Source organism: Ylistrum balloti, unplaced genomic scaffold, assembly GCF_031769215.1.
Source record: "Ylistrum balloti isolate Yb309-2 unplaced genomic scaffold, AGI_CSIRO_Ybal_v1 Utg370584, whole genome shotgun sequence".
In the NCBI taxonomy this organism is placed as follows: Eukaryota; Metazoa; Mollusca; class Bivalvia; order Pectinida; family Pectinidae; genus Ylistrum; species Ylistrum balloti.
Genome location: NW_026782363.1, coordinates 192,821 through 217,692, shown reverse-complemented (window position 1 = coordinate 217,692; position 24,872 = coordinate 192,821). Strand labels below are relative to the sequence as shown.

The 24,872-nt window shown below is 35.3% G+C and overlaps 1 protein-coding gene across 2 annotated transcripts in view; it reads right to left on the bottom strand.

The window, feature by feature from the left end:
• LOC132556707 (ras guanyl-releasing protein 3-like) overlaps window positions 1-24,872 on the bottom strand; it is an 88,885-nt gene that overhangs the window by 27,669 nt on the left and 36,344 nt on the right. For both annotated transcript variants that reach the window (XM_060221141.1, XM_060221142.1), the window contains exons 2-4: window positions 13,833-14,015; window positions 10,822-10,927; window positions 3,789-3,902 (exon numbers count right to left, since the gene is read on the bottom strand). In XM_060221141.1, the coding sequence (XP_060077124.1) occupies window positions 3,789-3,902; window positions 10,822-10,927; window positions 13,833-13,977 (365 nt within the window). In that variant the 5' untranslated portion in view covers window positions 13,978-14,015. The remainder of the gene's footprint in view (window positions 1-3,788; window positions 3,903-10,821; window positions 10,928-13,832; window positions 14,016-24,872) is intronic.

Here is a 24,872-nt window from a genome sequence, read left to right as displayed (position 1 = left end):
ATATAACCAAGGTTTAACTATCTTTACTTAATAGTTTTCTCTAGATCATATCATTTTGTTATGTGACCATGTGTCCTTGATCTTGTTTATTAAAAATCAATTGGGTCCATTCTCTCCTAAAGGGGGAAACAAGCAAATAGCATGTCAATATTGATTATTATGGATGGAATGGCCTTCCTTAAATAGTACAAACAGGCTTCATCCACATAAACTGATATTCCAAGATGGCCAGCTGTGATAATATATCTCATCTGTAACTATTTTTGCAGGATACAAAAACCTATATGCAGTCATAGGTCTACAGGGTCAGTTAGAGGACTATAACTACAGCAAAATCTCAACAGCTGGCACTGATCTGCTGGTCAAGTTCAAACAAAGGTCAAGGTAAAAACTGCGTGAAAATACAAAATAAAGCCTTGTCAAACTGTTGAATATAAAAAATGCCTGCTTCTCCCTCCTCCTGTAAACTGCAGAGCTAAACAACACAGCTTATTACACATTCTATAAACAATATATACACAACTACGTCTACCAACACTATACCAGACTGTGTTTGTTTATATACAACAACAGGAAGAGACAATGTGTTTGTAAGGTTTCTTTGTGTAACAGCCCGTCAGTGACCATAGAAACCTTCTCACGGAATTATTGATTATATATAGCTACAACGACATTTATAATCACCAACCCTTCCTCTTATTAGGAGACAAAACCTTAAACTGCCAAAATCTTATTTTCACATTAATACACAAAGGAACAACATTTCAGTGCACCTTTTTCTTCATAAGAGAAAGCTGACATTTCAAACCAACACAATGCATTTTCACACTAAGTCCTCTTGTCTGTTCAGTTCTAGATATAACAACTGCTTAACCTAAACAAAGGAAACTGGAGAGCCACATATTGTTATTTATACATGGTAAAGGTACATTTGATTGTATCAGGAAACTCCACCAACACAACAAATCTAAACAAAACAATAAAAAATAACTTGTATGACATAAGATTGCTGTGATAATTACTGTTACATAAAAAAAATAAATAAGGTTGTAAGGAAATATTTCTATCTGTTAAAAGGGAGTATTTTTTTATTGAACTATTCACAGATACATCCCTTTCTGATGAAAAAAATCTTTCAAACAAATGCATTGCAGCACTTGACAAATGAGTTTCAACAGTATTGAACTAAATGATGAGGAATCTTCCTGACCAACGACACATCAATATATTGATCATATACTATAGTACTGATGTCCATGAATACAGGTCGTACAGGATAAGGGGTGGTACACTCTGGAAGCGAGGGACAATGTTTGGAGATCAGGCATAAAACAAGTATTTATCTTATGCCACCAGTATGTATCCTGGTTATTCTGCTTTTTATTGACAACTAAAATGTTTGGCCAGGAAAATACCTGAAACAAACACACAAGACGTGTTCTTCATGGTCATCTTAACAAGAATCAAGTGACTACTCATCAAATGAGTGTTGACAATGAACTAGTCCACAAGATGTCACTAGTCACTCTCAAGTAGCGTCACACATGCATGCTGTGTAATCAATTTCAATACTGACATTATCTTCTGCGATGTCGCCAAAGTGTAAAATCTATAAAGGCTCTTGCGTCAATGTAACACAATCCCATCAATTCAGATGATATTTTCATAAATCTCACATTTTAACGAGGCATTCATTACAGTTGTTCTATTTCTGTTTAAGCCAGCACCTGGAAATAGCCATGACTTGACGTCACAATAATGTCTCCGCAACAGAATTTGTAAGGCTGAACTTTCATTTGTGAAATGGCAACAGATGGTGAAGTTCAATATATAACTGATGTTCCTAAGGTTAAAGAACAAAGTAAGATGGCCAGTGTGTGGACGTAATCAGCTGATGACAAGTAACTTCTATGTGAGAAGCTTGCATCATTGACTTTTAAATGAAAGCATTGTCTTTGTTTTCCATCATGATAATAGTACATTTGTAATAACTGACTTCTAGATATAGAAGGACAGAAGAGATCAAAGGGCTTAAACAGTCATCAGATTACAATACTTTAATTTTAAAACCCGAAAATAAATATTTCAGCTGGTTTCTTGATCTTGGAAAATCTGGCTATTTTGGTAAAAATCACAACAAATAAAGCACTGAGACCTCCTTTTTCAAAATCATGAAAGTATCATCGAAAATTTCTCTATCTACACTGAAAGTCTTCAAAAAGTCTAATGCTAGCAGATGGTCGATTAAAAGATTTTTAACATCTTGGAACACTTTTATTTTTTGGTTGCTAAGTTTAAAGCTTGTTAAATCAAATGAAAACTTTTTTTCTGAATATGTAAGTATCATTCCCTTACTTTGTTATTAAAAGACAAAGATTTGTTTAGAAAAATGGTGCAGTGAAAATAACAAAGGGTGTCTATTATTCAGGAAAAATATAAGAGTATATGAAAATTAATTATTTCCTGTTACACATATTCTGATGCCTGAAGCGGGAAAAGTTGTGCAGCAGCATATTGTTTTTTTTTCCTTTTAATCTACTTTTTAAAATCAAACTTTCCAAAAAATCATCGTCAGAAAAATAGTTAGATACTTATACTGGAATTTTTTTGCCTCTCAGACGAGTATGTCTTAAAAGTCAAACAGTCATTAATCAGAATTTGACCCATATTTTATCATTATACAACTATATACCAAGTTATAGGTCTATATCTGTGTCTGTTAATGAGTAAATGAGAGTGAAATTATGACAGAATGACGGACAACAGTAACACTTTTGCATCTAACCATAAAATGATGGGGCATAAAAAACAACACTTTCATTATTTCAATTCTTCCACATATTTTCTGCTCAATGTCACTAGTGGAACTTGAGAAGCCTAAAATGTGCTTCCCAAAATGATGGTCATGTTGGATTTTGGACCAACCTGAAAAGTATCATCAACATATCTGATGGTCAGAGTTTTGATTAAGTTTGAGCTTACTCCTAATAGCAGAACCTGAAGAGAAGTTTGAAATAAGTGTTATTTAGAAAAACATTGATTGCATAATCATGTTACAAGTTGGTGTCATGGCTAACATGTCCGAATTTTGGCAAGGCTGAAAAATGAGAAGTCTCCATCTACATCTTAATCAATCTGGAACTCATTGGTGTAACTGGAAAATAATTTATGTTTAAAAAAGTGTTGTTTTTTTTCCAAATGGTGTCAATGGCGACCATATTGGATTTCTGACAAATCCAAAAACGACAAAAATTGGTCAGGATCATTTTGGGATCATTCCAGGCAAGTTTCAGTTAAATACCACTGGTGGAACATGAGAAAAAGTTTGATAAAATATGAGAAAAATTTTAAGCATTGTATATACAGCAATGGGCGAGACAGTATGAGGTCATCCTAACTGGTCAGGTCAGATAACCTATACAGACGAAACTTTGTGCTAACATTCTTTCATAAGGGTTTGTACATAGGACTAATTTCAAATTAAGACTTAAGAAATATAATTACATTTATTATGCAAATTATAGGTCATAAGATCAGAAGAACACAATGATAGTTAGAAAAGCAGTCTTGGCTATAAATGAAGAACAGATTTTAATGATACGTGTCAGAAATAATTAAAAAGTGAAAAAAAAGGTTTCGATTAAAACATATAGACATGAAAATTTTATCACAATTCACAGTAAGGGCACAAAACTCAGAACTATAGGGCATTTCAAATGTTTCATCAAACAATTTCTCAAACAACTTTGTAGAATTAACAGAAAAAATAATATTATGAGTACACTTACCTGACTGCATAGCAAATTTTGGCTTTGTAAATCTGAATTTGACAATCTACGCTGGAAGGGCGGTGGTTACAGGCTGGCTTTGTACACGCCACAGTCTCGTTACAGCTCTGATAACTGAGGCTGAGAGTCAAGGATATCCGTTAGGGGAGAAACTCATGTTCCTGATACACCACTCTAACATACCAGCTAGCATGAGTGACCGACATATCTTTTTGTAATAATACTATATAATTAGTCACAGTTATAAGCTGTGATTATGTGAAAATTCACACGAATTTTTCTTACAGATGCATCTTACTGACTAGCAAATTCACACTTCAACCTACATCATTGTGCTGACCAACGTATTTCACTTCAACCTACATCATCCTACTGACCCAGGTATTACACTTCAACCTACATCATCCCACTGACCCAGGTACTACACTTCAACCTACATCATTGAGCTGACCAACGTATTTCACTTCAACCTACATCATTGAGCTGACCAACGTATTTCACTTCAAACTACATCATCCTACTGACCCAGGTATTACACTTCAACCTACATCATCCCACTGACCCAGGTATTACACTTCAACCTACATCATCCCACTGACCAACATATTACACTTCAACCTACATCATCCCACTGACCCAGGTACTACATACACTTCAACCTACATCATCCCACTGACCAACATATTTCACTTCAACCTACATCATTGTGATGACCAACATATTTCACTTCAACCTACATCGTTGTGATGACCAACGTATTTCACTTCAACCTAGATTATCCTTGTGACCAATGTATTACACTTCAACCTACATCATCCCACCAACCCCGGTACTACACTTCAGCCTACATCATCCCACTGACCCAGGTATTACACTTCAACCCACATCATCCATGGTATGGCATAAGCTGACTGGTCCTTTGGGTCAGGTGAGCTAAAAAACAATTTTACAGATCCAAAATTCGCAAGATGGTCCATGAAAATTAATTTAAATAGACATCTTGGGCCTCCAATTTTCCAGTAAGGAGTGGGTAAATTTAATGATAGTTCATATGGGAAATTAACACTTTTGGGTAGTGTTTATTGTTTCCATTTTCAAAGAAAAATAATTCAGAGCTGATCAGAATTAGCAATCAGATAGCTTGACTGCATGTAAGTTTACAGACTGGCCTACCCCTGGGGCCTGAAGGACAAACCTTTAATTTCCAAACAGTAATTTTGTCAGCAATGTATTGACATATACACACTTTGTATAAATATGCCAGAAATTCTGCTATTTAACAGTAATTTCCAAGAAAGGCATTACATTTAAAGACTACCTTAGCAAAACAATTCCATTTAATTCAGTTTTTGATGGCCTGTATATTAATTGAGAATACATGGTCAGTGTCGTAAAATGTCAGCTGTACTTTGGGGAAAGTGAAAAATGACAGAAGTGTTTAGGGTAATATACCTTGTATATGCTTCAGATTTGTAGATCAACTTTAATTTATTGGAATTTGCAAATGTCTGCCACAAATATAGACAGAGTAACAAATAGGTAATTCTTTTTGGAACTTAATATAATTCAGTATTGAAACAGTATCTTCAGTAGATTTGTTATTTCTAAATGGTATAACATCTATTGGTTTATATATCATAGGGTATAACATCTATTGGTTTATATATCATGGGGTATAACATCTATTGGTTTATATATCATGGGGTATAACATCTATTGGTTTATATATCATGGGGTATAACATCTATTGGTTTATATATCATGATATCATGGTTTATATATCATGGTATAACATCTATTGGTTTAGATATCATGGGGTATAACATCTATTGGTTTAGATATCATGGGGTATAACATCTATTGGTTTAGATATCATGGGGTATATGGCTTGTAATAGACCTTTTATATACAGTGGAAATGGTTTAATATCATATTCCTGTGTTTACCGTGTGGAACGCTAAAAAAATATCAAATGTTTTTTTTTCTCTGTGAACTATTCTGGGACGGTCAATTATGTAGGAGGAACTTGCTACTCACAAAATAACACTATTTAATACATTCTCTGTTTTAGACCTTCAGTACTTGGAGTACTTTGATTTTGATGTATTGTGTGAACCAATGACACTCGGGAGCCTGGTTAATCTATAGTGTATTCACAGGAATTTGAAGTTAACACTCAGTTCATCAGACTGTATTCTGTCACTATCAACTTACTAATAACAAAAGCTCTCAGGCTGGGGAAACAATTGTAAACCTGTGTTAAAATGAGCTGCTTTAGTCACTGATTTTTTGTGATATAACTGTACAACCTATTCATTGCGTAAACTTTTTACGTAACTGCAGATACAGTACTGCAGTTGGTGAAATTTGACCAGAAGTTGGCCACCAACACAAGTGTATTTCCTGGCTAATGAATGAGTGTTGTAAGAGGTTTTATGTGAATCACTGTCCATTGTACAAGTGTGTACTACTTCAACCTGTTTATCAGCCTACCCTATAAAGGCACTTCAAGTTCATTACCATCACAAGTTTGTTGTATAGATATCATGGGGTATAACATCTATTGGTTTATATATCATGGGGTATAACATCTATTGGTTTAGATATCATGGGGTATAACATCTATTGGTTTATATATCATGGGGTATAACATCTATTGGTTTAGATATCATGGGGTATAACATCTATTGGTTTAGATATCATGGGGTATAACATCTATTGGTTTATATATCATGGGGTATAACATCTCTTGGTTTATATATCATGGGGTATAACATCTATTGGTTTATATATCATGGGGTATAACATCTATTGGTTTATATATCATGGGGTATAACATCTATTGGTTTAGATATCATGGGGTATAACATCTATTGGTTTATATATCATGGTTTAGATATCATGGTATAACATCTATTGGTTTAGATTATATATCTATTGGTTTATATATCATGGGGTATAACATCTATTGGTTTATATATCATGGGGTATATGGCTTGTAATAGACCTTTTATATACAGTGGAAATGGTTTAATACCATATTCCATTTGTCAGAAGAAAATGTGATAACAGTAGACATTTTGTTTGGACATCTAAACCTGGAAGTTAGGATTGATAAGTTTTAAGCCTCATAATTGATTGTTTGTCCCTTTTGCAGATAATCTACCATCAGAATACCATCTGCACCCCAGAAAACCAAGGCTATAACCTTTTTAGCTGATGGAACAGTCTTTGGTGGGGTGAATCAGGGTGCTTCCATTGTTTCGACTGTTCTTTGTCCTGAGGTGAAATGATGGACCCACGTTCGATCCACAGTCACAAATCTCAGTAGAACGTTAGCAGTATCTGCCTATGAATGGTTCAGATTAGCAAGCAATAAAGTCTGCCTGTGCTTCAGATCAACTGTCACAAGTCTTGGTACCCAATGGGTGGAGAGCTTTCTCATTACAAGATTTTCCATAAGAATGGATTGTACTCTTTCCTGTGAAACCCCACTGTACGCCCTATATATCTCTATATAACTCGCCTGTCAGCCATAACAATATCATGGATTTAACTGACCATTTCTGGAGTTGGAACAGTGACGGGCCTTCCTGGAAGGGCGTTATCCCCAAGGCTCTGCCTGCCACACTTAGTTTTGCCACCCACCTTTTCACTATAGTACATGAAAGGGCATCATTGCCTAGTGTTGCTACCATTAGTCACTTGCCTTTTACTTTCAGAGTGCTACTTCTTCAACATAAACTGTGAGGGAATAGTAGAGCTGAAAAAGGACATCTTTCCTAAACTTCTTCAATACAAGGATCACAACTTATCCATCAGTCCTCGTAACTTTCTGATTGGCAAAACTGACTTTTTTCTTACAGAACTTGTCTGAAGACTAAAATTTGTAATCTGCTTTGTTTTTTCCATATTCACAATGATTTTCCTTCACCTGGTTTGTTTATTCTTTTAAATATCGAACCTGCTATCATACATCTTCATGAGTGATCATACGTCATATTCTAGTTTACAGGTGGGAAGATTCCTACACAATAGTACGGTGTCATCAGCTGATATTTCACTGCATTATTTGTTTATTCATTATTGTTCATTATAGGGTCTCATTGCATAGTTGATATATATACATGTTTATCTCCACAAGTTTGATAAAATATGATCAGAGCAGCCCATTCATTATACATTTGTTGACAAAAGTAGTTATCAGTGATGAACTATTCACCTTTGATACACCGTGTTTCATTGGCCGTTATATTAGTGTTTATTTTTAATGGCTAATCAGATGTCATGAAACACGGCATGTGGAAAACCCAGTTTGAGAACATTTTACTACCATCTTACTGGTGCTTACAGTAATTTAAGTAATAAATGATTGAAAGAAAAGTAAAAATGTCAACATTCCTATAAGACAAAAAAAGGATCTTTAATTTTCTTTTCGTACCTTTGTAATGTATCCTGAACGAATTGTAAATTGTTTGGGAAAGGTGACTACATTGACCTGCTCTGGTTTGGTGTCCCATGAGTCATATTGTAAAAAGAAACAAAATAAACACAATTTATCATTGATTACAGTTCATATTTGATTATTTTCTCATCAGATCTTTTAAAATTGATCCTGTATGCATACCAAATCTCTGGTAGTCTGGGCAGCATTATCAGAAAACTTAGTGAAATGGTGCCAACTTGCACATGGCCTAACCAACGTGACAAGTTCCATGTGACAAAAGGTTTAAAACCAATCAGCCATTTAAAAAAATAAACCCTACAGACTTCCTTTGACCTAGCTGGACTGTAGACAATCTATTGTTTGGGAGTGGTGAGTTGTGAAATGTTTGCCAGTGACAATGTTTACGTCCAGGTGTGACATATGGGACATGAATCCATAGTTCTTGTCCTCACTTACCTGTGATTTACCTGTGTGATATTAAGCATTCCCACATGAAATAAATTGACATTATTACATATTGAATTACATAGAATATTTGGGGGGGAAATTGGTTTTTCAAGAAAACAACGATTTTAACTGGAAAGCAACATTAATCGACGTGACATTTAGTGGTTGCCACCATAATTGATCAGTAACCAATATTTTCAAAAAATAACCATTACTAGATGCTCCATGTATATTTAGTTAAGTCCTGAATCCTGGTTGTCTTTGTTGTGATTGATGAAATGTGGAGATTGTTAGAAATATTCTAGTTTCATAACAACATTTGACATTTTACATCAGACAAGGCTTTATTTAGGTGAATAATGGTCATGATATGACATAGATATGATGCTGATTTCTGTTATCACAATTACAGCTGATGTCCAGCTGTTGTTTACTGTTCTGTTTTCTATAACAGGTGACCTATTGTGATCCTGTTTTATCTGGTGTTGCCTGTCATGCCTTGTACATGGGCAAATTGTTTACATTTTTGACTTTGCTTTAAAACCTCTTAACCATTTCACAGAAACTTCTCTGGCTAAAGGTAACTCAAAATTGTGGATTATATGGTCTCCATCCCCCAGGGGCCTCAGGGGCAGGGCAAAAAGAGTCCCACTGATTCAAATTTCAAAAATCTTCTTCTCAACACTCAAATATGGTAGATTCCAGTGCTCTTCAAGAATGGAAGGGTCTTAAGGTATTTTACCAAATATTAGAATTCCATTATCTGTGGGCTTCACAATTCCCCTTGGGGAGAGTGTAAAGTTTACTCTAGTTTGTATAAGGAAATAGATGTTTTCAGGATAATTGGTTTGGTTGCTATTGGATATAACGCAGACTTGATTACAAGTTTGGGATAGTAGTTCACTGTGCATACAGGCCCTGAAATAGGACAAATTGATCAAATTTTCAAAACCATTTCTTCTAAAGACCCAAATATGGTAGATTCCAAAACTTTTCATTGATATAAATGTATTAAAGTGCTTTACCAATATTATTAAAATCATGATCCCAAGGTCTGGAGTTCCCCCTGGGAAAGGATTAAATTTTTATCAATAGTTTATACTTAAGTCAGTTTCAATTTTGTGCTATGATACCTTCTATCTCAAGGTGACCGTTAAAGGCCTCATATTAATGAACGGTTTGCTATTTAATATTATGCTTGTCATTCAAAGAAGTATTGAGTATTTTATTTTGTTGTATAGTTTTCAGTAATGAAAGTTTAACAAGTCAGCTGCATACATAATGTTGCGATCTCACAGGCTGACACAGCACTTTTCTCTCAAATGATTCAGCTAACAGCATGTAAATGACTGTGTTTTTACGTTCAATCCAAACTGACAAAGAAAAATTCAATCAAAGTTCTGAAAGTACTATAGGTAAAAAAACTACACTAAAGAATGCCATGTATTAAGTAGTATTAGTTTGAGAGCTTCTCCGTCATAATTTGAGGTCCAAGAAAATGTCACAGAGAAAAAGCATTGAACTACTAAAGCTTCCCACACAATATAGGTGTAAATACCAGTCCAGAAATAACAAGTCAATTGATGATACTGTTTTAGAACTGAATGATCTTACGTTGAAAAATGGATCACACAGGTACATGTGTTGCTGTGTCGATGGAATAATTGGCAGCCATTACAAATACATAAAACAATAAGTCAAAGTAAGCTACTGTAAATCACTCTGATTTCATGAATACTTTCACAAATTCACCTCTAAAGACTTGTGAATACATGAATTTCTAAGTGAATTAATACATGTGTGCATGCACATTCATACTCCTTTGTCTTTCAATGTGAATATAATTTAAACATCGATGTTTGGAAGTCAAAGTTTGAGATAAATGCTTAACACAGAAGCATTTCTGTCAAATTTTACACTTCTGTTTACATACCTTACCAATTCACAGCAACATTACAACTTACTGGGAGTCAGTACAGATTGCCTTGATGTCAAAATTGTCAACTGAATGCATGTAAATATTTTTGTCAGAGGTTATTCATACTCGCAGGCATAAGGTTGAAAACTTTGAACCTAAAGATAGGGGAGAAATGAATGAGAATGTAAACATGTAATGGACAAAGATGTGTATAAGGATACAGGTCCACATAAGCCTCGGCCATCTCGTCTGATGTCATAAACCATTTGTGCATGAGGAACAGGACACTCGGGAATTCATTGTCTTCCAGCAAGCGTCCATCCTTCCCTAAATATAAACAAAATGAAAAGGATTTAGTTTCAGCTGTGAAATTAAGTTCTTCTGCTCTTAATATTTATATGAAGTATGAGAATATCTCTCAACAAATAACGATCATAAATCTTTAACTGTCAAATCCAAGTTGACTTGTTGGCCTCTAACTTATTGTGTAGTTCCAAAATGTACAATGCACATTGAAATACAGCTTCAATTTCAGAATGAACTCTATTGTCCTTTCTGAGAAATAGCTAGAACAAATATTTTCTGTCAAAATCAACAAAGGCCGCCAATCGGCCATGTTATATCAGCCCCATATCCAACAATGCGAAACAAGGAAAATGGAGAACTACAAATGAAATTTGAGAAAGATCCATGTACTTTCAGTACATCTTCAGAAACAGAATTTACTACCAGTACATCTCCAGAACCGGAGACTTTCGTTGTTTAAATCCATGATGGCCACCTGACAGCCATTTTGCTTTTCTGATCAACCCCAAATTCAATATGACAAAACTGTAGGTCAAGAAGAACTTACCAATGAAATTTATATAGATCCATCAAGTACTTCTCAAGAAATAGTGACAATGACCTTGACACTCGAAATCCAAGATTGCCACTTATCAGCCATTTTATTTTTCTTATCAACCCCAAAATCAAAAGGGTACAACTAGAAACTAAAGGGAACTTACAAATAATTACAAATGAAGTTTGAGAGAGATCTATTGATTACTCCTTGAGAAATAGCAATAACAAAAATAATTTAAGGACAGATGACAGATGGACCTGTCAGTGCACAGAACATGGATGCCATACGAACAGCCTGCCATCTGGTGAACATCAAGAGAGTGATATTTTGGCTAAAGACTAAGTATTTTTAACTCATCATCCCAGGTATTCATATTATTTGGTATGTACTTGTCTTTAAAAGTTGGATCCTTTCCCTTCTTTCCTCTTTTTTTGTTTGCTTTGTTTTTCTGATCAGTCCCAATATCAAACCAGCACAACTAAATCTGAGAAAGATCTCTCCAGTACTTCCCAAAAAAGTGACACCAACTTTCCTTATTCAAAATTCAAGATGGCCACCTGTCAGCCATTTGATTTTTCCCATCAGTCCCAAAATCCAAATGGTACAAATAATGACAAAGGAGGACCTCCATATGAAATTTGAGAAAGACCCATCCAGTGCTTCTGAAAAAACATTTCAACCATTTTGATTTCCTGATCAGCCCCAAAATCAAAAGGGCAAAACAGGGGACCAAGGGGAACCTACAAATGACATTCGGGAAGAATCCATGTGGCAATTCTCCAGATAGAAAGATAAATAATGACTGATCAGTCAACACTTTGGTGTATAGTGTTGGGACCATTGATAAAGTGTCTAGTATGCTCATAGAAAAAAGCCTGAGAAGTTCATTATCCATGCAGGACCCTGTCAGCTCACTTTACAGTGTGTTGCAATGGGACTAGGAACATTTTTCCTCGCCTGTCCCACACATTCGTTTTGAAATTAAGCTGACCATAACAATTCAAACCACAAGAATCTATAACCGTGTGATGATAACGATGATGATGATTGATGAAAAATGTCAAAAATTTGAACAGTAGGATTAATAAGATAAATATTTATTTGATGTGGAAAACAAAAACTTTGACATTGCACATAAAGGTGATCTGGTCAGGTTTACTTAGAATTGACCAATTTATACATCAATGGCCTCATATATAGGTCAACACTGACCAAGTAACACAAAAATTCAATTATGTTTGATCTCAATTATGAACAACTAGGAAATACCAAATGGATGTTGTAACACAGATACACTGTAGGCTAATTTCCTGTGTAACCATGGTGTGTCTGACCAATCACAGGCGTGGGACCTACAGGTTTAGTGAAGTACGAGGATATGTGTACAAGGGATGTCATGGTACACAATAAACACATCTTCCAGGTTATTGCATCATTGATAGGTAAACAAGGAATATAGGTATAAACAATTAATACAGGCATCACAATTCTACAACCAATTTAGACTTCTGCTATAAAACTGTGTATTAATTGTGAAACATTATAGATATCATTGCTTATCATCCTTTATCCTATAATACCATCACAGGTACAGATGTCACACTCATAAATCAGTGGAGTGCTTGACTGGAATACCTTCAAATGTTCCTGACACAATGTAATTAATTTTTGTCGCCAGGCCTGGCCATAATACCACACAGAATACAAAAGGAAATGTGGTGATTTCGTGTTTCTGAATAGAGATACATGTCAACAATGGCCTAGTGACCGGTTCTTCCATCATGATGTTTTTCACTTTTAACAACCCTATGTGAGATTTAATTTGGGCCAACAAATTTGTTGCAGAGTTGCTTGTGAAAAAAGAAGTACAATGCATCACTATATTTTTCCTTTAAATTTTCTTTATGTATAAAAGTAAAAAACAGTGACATTCATCAATTCAAAATAATAAGCAAACTGACAGAAATTCTTTTCTCTGTTGCTAGCTGGTAGTTGATGTGAATATCTTTGTGACAATTTAAGCATGTTGTTTACGTGACAATGCAAACATGTTGTTTATGTGCCATGGTCAGCATGTTGTTTACGCGACAATGTCAACATGTTGTTTATGTGACAATCTAAACATGTTGTGACAATGTAAGCATGTTGTGACAATGTAAGCATGTTGTTTATGTGACAATGTAAGCATGTTGTGACAATGTAAGCATGTTTTTTATGTGACAATGTAAGCATGTTATTTATGTGACAATGTAAGCATGTTGTGACAATGTAAACATGTTGTTTATGTGACAATGTAAGCATGTTGTGACAATGTAAGCATGTTGTTTATGTGACAATGTAAATATGTTTATGTGGCAATGTAAGAATGTTTAGGTAACCATCCCTTACCAAAGCTCTCTACACAGAGGTGGACCAATCGTTCGGGAGTGGCAGCCCGGACAGTGACCCCGGGTATGAGGGGTTTATCCTCCTCCATGAGGTCTAAGTGTGTCTGGGACTGGACTTGTGCATGTGTGTAGTCTTCCGCAGGCATTGGTTGTGTCTGACCAGTACAATCAGGGGGCACACATTCTGAAAAAACAACAGTCAGAAGCTTATAGCATTGTAAATCATTATAACCAATGAAGTATAGTAGTTCAAGGATGAGTTTTAAAAGATGTACAAAAACTGATGACACAAAAGAAAGGAACTCAATGATTTTTAAATAATGGTTAAACTTCTGGTATAAAAGTAACAGAGCTTAATCTAAAGTAAAATTATGATATCGTACAGAGTTATTTTACTGTAAAACTTTCCCCTGCTTTTCTCTTCTTTCCTCGGCTATTCCTCTTAATTTGTGAAAAATAAAATTACTCCAAGAAATTGTGATAATAATCTCTACCTGCTAAATCTAAGATGGCTGTCTACTGGCGATTTTGTTATTTCTGATCTGTCCCAAAATCCAATGATCAATGGGTACAAATAAGGACCAAGGGCAGCTTCCTTAGTGAATTTAAAAAGATCTTTTAAGGTTTTAGTACGACTCCTTAGCCAGAGTGTTTGTATCCAAAACTAGGACACTAACAGGTCAGCAAGGGCCCAGCTATATGGTTGGAAATTGTTCTTCCCCCTCTTTCCCCCTACAGCAAACTCTTGGTTATTCCACAAAATGTGTTTTCCATTATAACAACAAAAACCTCAAACTTTGACTTCTGGGTCTTCAAAGTCATTCCTAGCAAGCACTTTCAGTAAGAAAACCTTGTATGAAGTTTGAGTTTGATTGGCACAAGGGAACCCAAGTTATATCACAGAAACCAATTTTCTACTTAGAGTAACAGTAATCTGGACCATTGACCCTGAGACCTGAAAAGAAATCCAAAGCAAGTCATTTTCATAAGAAAGCATTGTATGAGGTTTGAGATTGATTGGCCAAAGCAAACTTGAGTTATTGCAGGGAAAACTGATTTTTTTCATTTATGATAACAGTGACCTTGACCTTTGACTTTTAAAGCTGTAAAGCAATCTCAAGCAAACACTTTCAGTAAGGAAGTACTGTATTAAGTTTGGGTTAGATTGGCCAAAGCAAATGCTAGTTTTCACATGGAAACTGATTTTCTATTTATAGCAGGTGACCTTGGCCTTTAACTTTGGGAGATGAAAAGCTACATACCCCATGCAAGCATTTCCTTAAAGGAATCATGACAACTCCAGCTACATTTAGAGAGTAGCACGACTCCTTAACAGTGCCACAATTGATATGTACTATATTTGGTATACTGGACCATGCATGGACTTACATAGGTTATTCTATAAATAATGCCCAGGACATGTTTCACCAATCAATTCCTAATAGCAATTGGTGCTTTTTCTTTAGGTTAACTGGCAGGTCAGCTAATAATACAGTACATAAATAGATGTGGGTCATCAGCTGTTAAGGTATCATAAGAGACCAGCTCTGTAAAGAGACTATCAATGTGATGAAACCATCTCTTATTTTAAGAATCCACCCCTGTTAAAAGATCACTGGTGTTAAGAGACCATCTGTGAGAAGTGAGTAGCATGACCTATAACAATTCATTGACATAATGATATTCAATTTTTGTATAAGGTCTATCCAAATCACAGGAAGAAGTCTGAAAACTAACCCAATTTTCAGGTTGTTATTTTAGGGCAAAATTCTTCATAAGCTTACATTTCAGTTATACATGGTATAACACTACCAAGTTTTTGGCATCAACATTCATTTGGGTTCTTATTGTGATGATATGACCAATTTAAAACACTTTCAAGTCAATACAACTTCAGGCTTGTTTTTTTATTGTTGTTATCCTTATTACTTCCTGAAAGAAGGGACTTCATGTGTAAAGTGATGGTTTGTGTGATGAAAACTTGTGAAAAGAGACTACCAATGTTATTAGACAGCCTAAGTTAAGAGACCAGCTGCGTTTAAAAATGAGTTGTATTAAGAGATCAGGTGTTTTAAAAGACAACCTGTGATAAAAGACCATCTGTGTTTAGAGATGACTTGTATTAAGAGACCAGGTGTTTTAAGAGACAACCTGTGATAAAAGACCATCTGTGTTTAGAGATGACTTGTATTATATTAAGAGACCAGGTGTTTTAAGAGACAACCTGTGATAAAAGACCATCTGTGTTTAGAGATGACTTGTATTAAGAGACCAGGTGTTTTAAGAGACAATCTGTGATAAAAGACCATCTGTGTTTAGAGATGACTTGTATCAAGAGACCAGGTGTTTTAAGAGACAACCTGTGATAAAAGACCATCTGTGTTTAGAGATGACTTGTATCAAGAGACCAGGTGTTTTAAGAGACAACATGTGATAAAAGACCATCTGTATTTAGAGATGACTTGTATTAAGAGACCAGATGTTTTAAGAGACAACCTGTGATAAAAGACCATCTGTGTTTAGAGATGACTTGTATTAAGAGACCAGGTGTTTTAAGAGACAACCTGTGATAAAAGACCATCTGTGTTTAGAGATGACTTGTATTAAGAGACCAGGTGTTTTAAGAGACAACCTGTGATAAAAGACCATCTGTGTTTAGAGATGACTTGTATTAAGAGACCAGGTGTTTTAAGAGACAACCTGTGATAAAAGACCATCTGTGTTTACAGATGACTTGTATTAAGAGACCAGGTGTTTTAAGAGACAACCTGTGATAAAAGACCATCTGTGTTTAGAGATGACTTGTATTAAGAGACCAGGTGTTTTAAGAGACAACCTGTGATAAAAGACCATCTGTGTTTAGAGATGACTTGTATTAAGAGACCAGGTGTTTTAAGAGACAACCTGTGATAAAAGACCATCTGTGTTTAGAGATGACTTGTATTAAGAGACCAGGTGTTTTAAGAGACAACCTGTGATAAAAGACCATCTGTGTTTAGAGATGACTTGTATTAAGAGACCAGGTGTTTTAAGAGACAACCTGTGATAAAAGACCATCTGTGTTTAGAGATGACTTGTATTAAGAGACCAGGTGTTTTAAGAGACAACCTGTGATAAAAGACCATCTGTGTTTAGAGATGACTTGTATTAAGAGACCAGGTGTTTTAAGAGACAACCTGTGATAAAAGACCATCTGTGTTTAGAGATGACTTGTATTAAGAGACCAGGTGTTTTAAGAGACAACCTGTGATAAAAGACCATCTGTGTTTAGAGATGACTTGTATTAAGAGACCAGGTGTTTTAAGAGACAACCTTCACTAACAAATCATCAGTGTAATGAGACTATACATGAGTTAAGATACCATCTGTGTCAAGACATGTGACCCCCCAATAAGAGACCACATGTCAGAAGTGACCACCTGTCTGAAAAGAACACCTATGTAACGTGGCCAAATGTGTAAAGAGACATCAACATACTGTCCCCACTCCTCTAAAATGACATAGGAATAAGACATTTAAAATAACCGTTGATTCCTTGTCATACTGCTGATAAGCTATCAAAACTGCTGTTAATAGAAGTAAAGTTCTAAAATATTTACGTAACTTAGTAATGAGGAGACACAAATTGGTAATAAGGGACTATTAGTAATGAGGAGACACAAATTGGTAATAAGGGACTATTAGTAATGAGGAGACACAAATTGGTAATAAGGGACTATTAGTAATGAGGAGACACAAATTGGTAATAAGGGACTATTAGTAATGAGGAGACACAAATTGGTAATAAGGGACTATTAGTAATGAGGAGACACAAATTGGTAATAAGGGACTATTAGTAATGAGGAGACACAAATTGGTAATAAGGGACTATTAGTAATGAGGAGACACAAATTGGTAATAAGGGACTATTAGTAATGAGGAGACACAAATTGGTAATAAGGGACTATTAGTAATGAGGAGACACAAATTGGTAATAAATGACTATTAGTAATGAGGAGACACAAATTGGTAATAAGGGACTATTAGTAATGAGGAGACACAAATTGGTAATAAGGGACTATAACAGATGTACAATAAATTGTGTACTTTGTCGTAACCCTATGCTGACCTTGACCTTCAAATCATCATGGAATTCTGGTGATGACTGCTGTGTAACTCTATCGCCTCTAGGTAAAGTCATCTGGTATTAATTCATCACACTAAATAACGGGTCTCATACACCTTTTGCATCATTGAGCATAAGTGGACCATGTCCTTGACATCAAACTATCTAGTCATTGTTCCTGTCAGTATACCTCACTCACATGTTCCCTTCAGTTTACATCTAAGTATCATCTTCATTATGTGTCCCTTGAAATACCCCAGTATTACAGGTATTACAGTTCATGTCCCCTCATTACATGTCACCCTATATGTATGTGTCCATTTCAATATGAATGTCCCCCTACATATATACCCCTCTACATATGTGTATAGTCCCTCTCAGTACCAGTCTTCTCCTCAACATGTACAAGTCTTCCTCAGTACATATATCCCCTCAGTTCATATATCCCCTCAGTACATATATCCCCTCAGTTCATATATCCCCCTCAGTACATATATCCCCCTCAGTACATGTCCCCCTCAGTACATATATCCCCATCCATGTCCCCCTCATATATATCCCCATCAGTACATATATCCCCCTCAGTACATATCCCCCTCAGTACATATATCCCCCTCAGTACATATATCCCCCTCAGTACATATATCCCCCTCAGTACATGTCCCCCTCAGTACATATATCCCCATCAGTATATATATCCCCCTCAGTAATATCCCCCTCAGTACATATATCCCCATCAGTACATATATCCCCATCAGTACATATATCCCCCTCAGTAATGTCCCCCTCAGTACATATATCCCCTCAGTTCATATATCCCCTCAGTACATATATCCCCTCAGTACATATATCCCCCTCAGTAATGTCCCCCTCAGTACATATATCCCCATCAGTATATATATCCCCCTCAGTAATGTCCCCCTCAGTACATATATCCCCATCAGTACATATATCCCCATCAGTACATATATCCCCCTCAGTACATATATCCCCCTCAGTACATATATCCCCCTCAGTACATGTCCCCCTCAGTACATATATCCCCTCAGTACATATATCCCCCTCAGTAATGTCCCCATGAGTACATATATCCCCCTGAGTACATGTCCCCCTCAGTACATATATCCCCCTCAGTAATGTCCCCCTCAGTACATATATCCCCCTCAGTACATATATCCCCCTCAGTACATATATCCCCTCAGTAATGTCCCCCTCAGTACATGTCCCCTTGAGTACATGCCCCCCTCAGTGAATGTCTTCCAGTCAGGTCCAGCCTACAACCAGTGTATTAATCTATAAAAGTTAACTATGCCATTTAGTAGAGAAGGTGGTGTGATATGTTTATCAGTCCAACTTCTAGTCATCAACAAGATATAAACAGTACACACATCATAATATGCTAATTCTTCTCAGGGGTCTTCTTAATTAAAAATTTTCTTGGAAAATTCTGACTTTACACTATAAACAGAAAGAATTCATAGTATAGCGTTTATCTCAACAACTTGATAAAAGTACCAGGACGTTACCCTCTAAAGCTGATTGGTAGAAAAAGTAAACAATGATATATCACTATTTACGACACAGGCCGGATGAGTTGAAGAGCTAAGTTAAAAGGTTATTACTGCAGGATGGTATTAATCTGAGATAATAAAAAACAGTTTTTAGACTGCATTGATCAGAGTTTTCTCCCCTTAACAACCTTACATATACTGTAGTAGTAATATGTGCTCAGAATTATCTTTCAATTCAAATCCAACTAATTCAATAAGCCACAAACACCTACAACACACTCTGCAGTAGGTGTTATACAATTTGCTGTCTCCCAACTGAGATGATTTCCCTACCATCACAATGGTATGATGTCACATTGATGACACACAAACATGCAATGTACTAATATATGTGTGACAGTCAGCCTTGAAGTTAACATTGGGGACCCTAAAACTGAAGAGGAAGAAGTCACTGTCTGACTTCTGTAACCAGTATGGGTGGCACCACATGCATCTGTCACAAAGATAAATACCCAATGCCATCTTTACATAGGGAACACATTCTGATGGTGACATAAGAGTCATGGAACGTCACATCTATGATGATTATGGGTCAATGCAATTTGATGCCTAATGAACAGAGACATCAACAGAGAATCTTGACATATTCATCAATTGTGTGTTCCTGGCATCTCATTTGCATATCAAGTTCTGGAGAGGGCAGAAATATATAATAAGAAGGAACATATTAGGTATTGAGGAGGGCAAAAAATTATAACAAGCAGAGACATATTATCTAGTGGAGAGGGCAGAAATATATGATAAGTAGGAACATATTAGGTATTGAGGAGGGCAAAAAATTATAACAAGCAGACATATTATCTAGTGGAGAGGGCAGAAATATATGATAAGTAGGAACATATTAGGTATTGTGGAGGGCAAAAAATTATAACAAGCAGAGACATATTATCTAGTGGAGAGGGCAGAAATATATGATAAATAGGAACATATTAGGTATTGTGGAAGGAAAAAAATTATAACAAGCAGACATATTATCTAGTGGAGAGGGCAGAAATATATAAGTAGGAACATATTAGGTATTGTGGAAGGAAAAAAATAATAACAAGCAGAGACATATTATCTAGTGGAGAGGGCAGAAATATATGATAAATAGGAACAGGGTGTGTCGATGCTGAAAAGTTCTGTCATCATGTTTTCACAGTTTAATATTTTGTTTAGATTGCCTTTATTTCGAGCCTGGCTACACTGTACTGCTGACGATGTTCACACCGAACAACCTCTCCCTGCAACTACAGGGTATGTCAGTACAATTAGACTACTGTTATTATCCTGTGATAATTACCATTAATCAGACATAGCTGTTTATATGTCAACAGACATAATGATGATAGAAATGATAAGTTGATTATGGTATATACATACAAGGATTAGGTAATCACTTTGGTATTTCACAACAATAGTGTAATTTTGTTAATCATTGTCAGCGACATGACAAGTTAGGTTTTTTCCTTTCCTGTTATTACATGGTACAATTGCACGATGATTACCACCATGTAGCTTTGAAATCCATGCAGTGTTCATGTTGATCTCAAAAGTTCTGAATTATAATTTTTGTCGTTTTCAACTAAACTTGTTCACATATACCTTGTATTTGAGATTTCTGCTGAAGCTAATACACAGTGCAGGACATAAATGGACCATTCTGAACCCACACATCTACTACCTGACATTGACATCTCACTTTTCCAAAACTTATCAAATTACATTGAACAGGCTGCAGATATGGGACCTCCCCTCCAACTCATACTACTAAAATTTTGTTGGTTTTTAAATCTAAAATAATCACAAAAAATATTACATTTCCACAAATATAAAACATATCAAATGAAATTTTTATATAAAAAAATCTTTTCACCTTTATGGTCATTGCCAGATATCTGATTAACTGCTTACTTACTCCGGGTTAAATGAAGAACATTAGGATTTGATCCCAAAATAGTCTTTACAATCTTAACAAAAAATGAAATAAAGGATTTGTTTCTCAATATGAATACAGCATTCTGCTAAGGATCACAAAGGGACCCTGAAGTATGAGTTTAGCAAAGACAATATCTATTGACTAGGACACAAGAAGATACAGAAGTTACTAAAAGGCTAAACATGTTGATAATATATATATAAATATTTGTAACTTTAATAAGATTTAATCCAGCACATGAAAAGCAAGCAAACACTTTCATAAAAGATAACTATCAATCGCCAAATTAGAAATTTTGAATGTTTTTCATCAAATTAGTGAAATTTGTGCAAAATGTACAATTTAATTTTCCAAATCAAGACATTGCCACCAGCTTTGGTATTGGATATTAAACACAGAACAAAACTTAACGGCTTTAGTAAACATAAAATCTGCATAATGTGCACAGGTATAGGCTACAGGTCTTTTTTTCCTTTCTCACTCTTTTTTTTTTTTGAAAGATCAAAGATTCTGCATGGCCACCACATGTGATTGTTGTAATTATCTGGTACACAAATCCGACAGAGGATGGATTCGACAATTTGCTCATGAACAACAATGATACATAAATATGGAATGTGAATAGTGACTTCTAATTATGCATTTTTCATCTTTTCAAACAGGTTTTATTGGTTTTTACGAAGTTTATCTGTGAGTAGTATGATTATTTATTCATCATAATAAATAGCAATAGTTTTTGTGTGATTAACATATCAAAATGTGTGGTGAAATACCATGTCTCTTGGACATGATGTGACAACAAAAATGAGAGAAAACTTCACTCACAGAGACCGTAATTACCTGGTTTGGTAATGCATAATATTATGTAACCAGGAATATAAAACCAGAGATGTTTATGTGTTTTACACAACTCTGCTGGCATGAATTTTTCAGTTCCTGTAATTGAAACAACTAACAACAAGATGATGCTGCTATGCTGCTCTATAGCTTTACGATCACTTGTGCTAATTGTATCGAATGTAGACCCATGTAACAAACTGATCATCTCAAAGTAATATCATCATGTTTTCACATATGAAACTGAAACTTTGAATATCAATAAATTACAGTCATATTAACAATATATCTTTTGTTGTCTATAAGTTCTTTTAGTATTGAAGATGTATAGTTTGAAGATGCTACCCTCAAGAATGATACACAATGTACATGTGTGCCACCGGCGATGGAAGAGAATTCAACTCTTCATTTTACAAATATCAACATGAAACCTGTCACAAAGGTATATTATGATAATATCTATGATGTTGCTACCATTTTTGATGATATTATTTACAAGAGTCTTTACCACGATTAATGTCCCTGACTGTCAGAAAAGAATAAATGTCAGTGATCGCATCATAAGGACAGAAGGACAGAAGGAGAGAAATAGCTTAGGACAGAATGGATGAGATGTGGCAAAAACAGGATATGAAAAGCCTACATTGGGGCCTTATGTGCCAATGGGCACTAAGAGGATAGGTCAACTTAGGTGATCCCATAATCCTGTGCATTATTCTGCCATCTTGTCTCATTTAGATGAATCAACTCCAGAGCAGAAAAATGCTAGTTTGTGATTGACTCAAATCTGAATAGTGTCAAATATGCCAAGCCTGTGACTCTTGGTAAATTTGTATTATAACACTTCTTTGTCTCATTGTGACCATACACATGCATAACAGTCTTGAAAGATGGCAGGATTGTTTGTAGCACAATACTGGTGCTAGAGGTTGAAGTTAAATCATTGGATAATTTGAACCAATCAGAAAGCTAGGATTGGTAGTAACATCTACTTACAGAGGCTGTGACTATAGCCTGAAACTATATTATGTTTATTCTAAAAACAGGTCCATCATCTACACATTTTACATGACAAGATCACTGTTTAAGGAAACAGGTGCTCTACTTGTATCAGGTTTTCGTAGAGTAAATACAAAATTAATTGGATATCATTACTACATAGTTGTAGAGTAAACCCAAATTAAGTCATTTTTATAGGATGTAACTTTAAATGTTTATATTTTCAGTCAACAGTCCCAATTAGGACTATCAGTAGGTCAAAATCAACTCATCAGTGAATATGAAGCCTTCATTTGTCTGTGACAGCCATCTTGAATGTGTAAAGGGTCCCAGTGAAGGCAATTCATGGACCATAAATATCTCAATATCAGCTTCTCTTCAGATGTAGGATAAGTTTTCAAAGTGACAGTTATGGTGATAGCAATTTTTCCCAATGTAGTGGCCACCTTGAAGGCCATATACATGACTGCAAAATCAGAAAAGACAACTCAAGACTAAACACAGTGCAAAATGAGTTTTAGTTCAAATTTCCGTTCCTCAGAAGAAGTAACAATATTTAAAATTTCGCAATAGAGAGTTATGGCCTTCTTGAATGATGTTGCATGGGTCCTAAGTTTCCCTTTGGTTTAAATATGGACCAAGTTCCCACTGATAAAGAATACTTTTTACAATAAAGTATACAAGACTTTTAAGAGGTCTGCCAGAGTGACCATACTGAGTTCCTCACAGATCTGAAGTAAGGACCAACTGAAGATAAAATCTACTGATCAGTGCAGTTATCTTCAGTGCAATCCATTCAGGAGGAGTACCGGTAGTAGGAAAAGGGATGGACACCAGATTACAAGATTACAGACCAGGGCAAAAACCTCTTTGGTCTTTAATCAGCTAAACAACAAACATGTAGATCATCCATATTTTGAAAGCAAAGATGAAAATTTTGAAAGAACTGTCATGACAAATGTAATTTTCTTCAAAATTTTTCAATCACTGAGCTGTTCATTAACGTAAACAATTGAAGACATTGGACAAAACCAGTTAAATTTGTTCTTTTTGTACCTTTCACAGTACAGACATCACACAATGGACAAAACCATTGAAAGAGATATGGCACTTTACCAAGACAGAGCACCTATTTCTATTCCTAGCCATTTGGTCGATCTAAAAATACAGGACTAATGACAGATAAGCATGCATTTAGAGTCACCATGTCTAAATATAGACCATGTATGTCCGGAAAATGGTGTATTTACTGTGTATGTCACTGGTGATATAATGATTAAAGTTGGGAAATGTACAAGAAAATGCAAAACAACAGATTAATTTGATGGTCAAATTACTCTTATTAAATGAACTTTCATAATCCTGAAGATACACTGAACATTGAGATGACATTCTATCATGTCTTCAACACTATCAAGTAAGACTTTATGTCACTACAGCACCACCATGCAACTTATCAGCTACATTCATTATCACCAAACATAATAGGCTGAGTTTTGGCCAGTAATTGCAACATTGTTTATGAATATAAATAATTAAATTAAAGGAAATTCGCCACTATAATTAGTTTATTAAAGATGTTTACTGAAAACAAACAAAAAATAATAATAT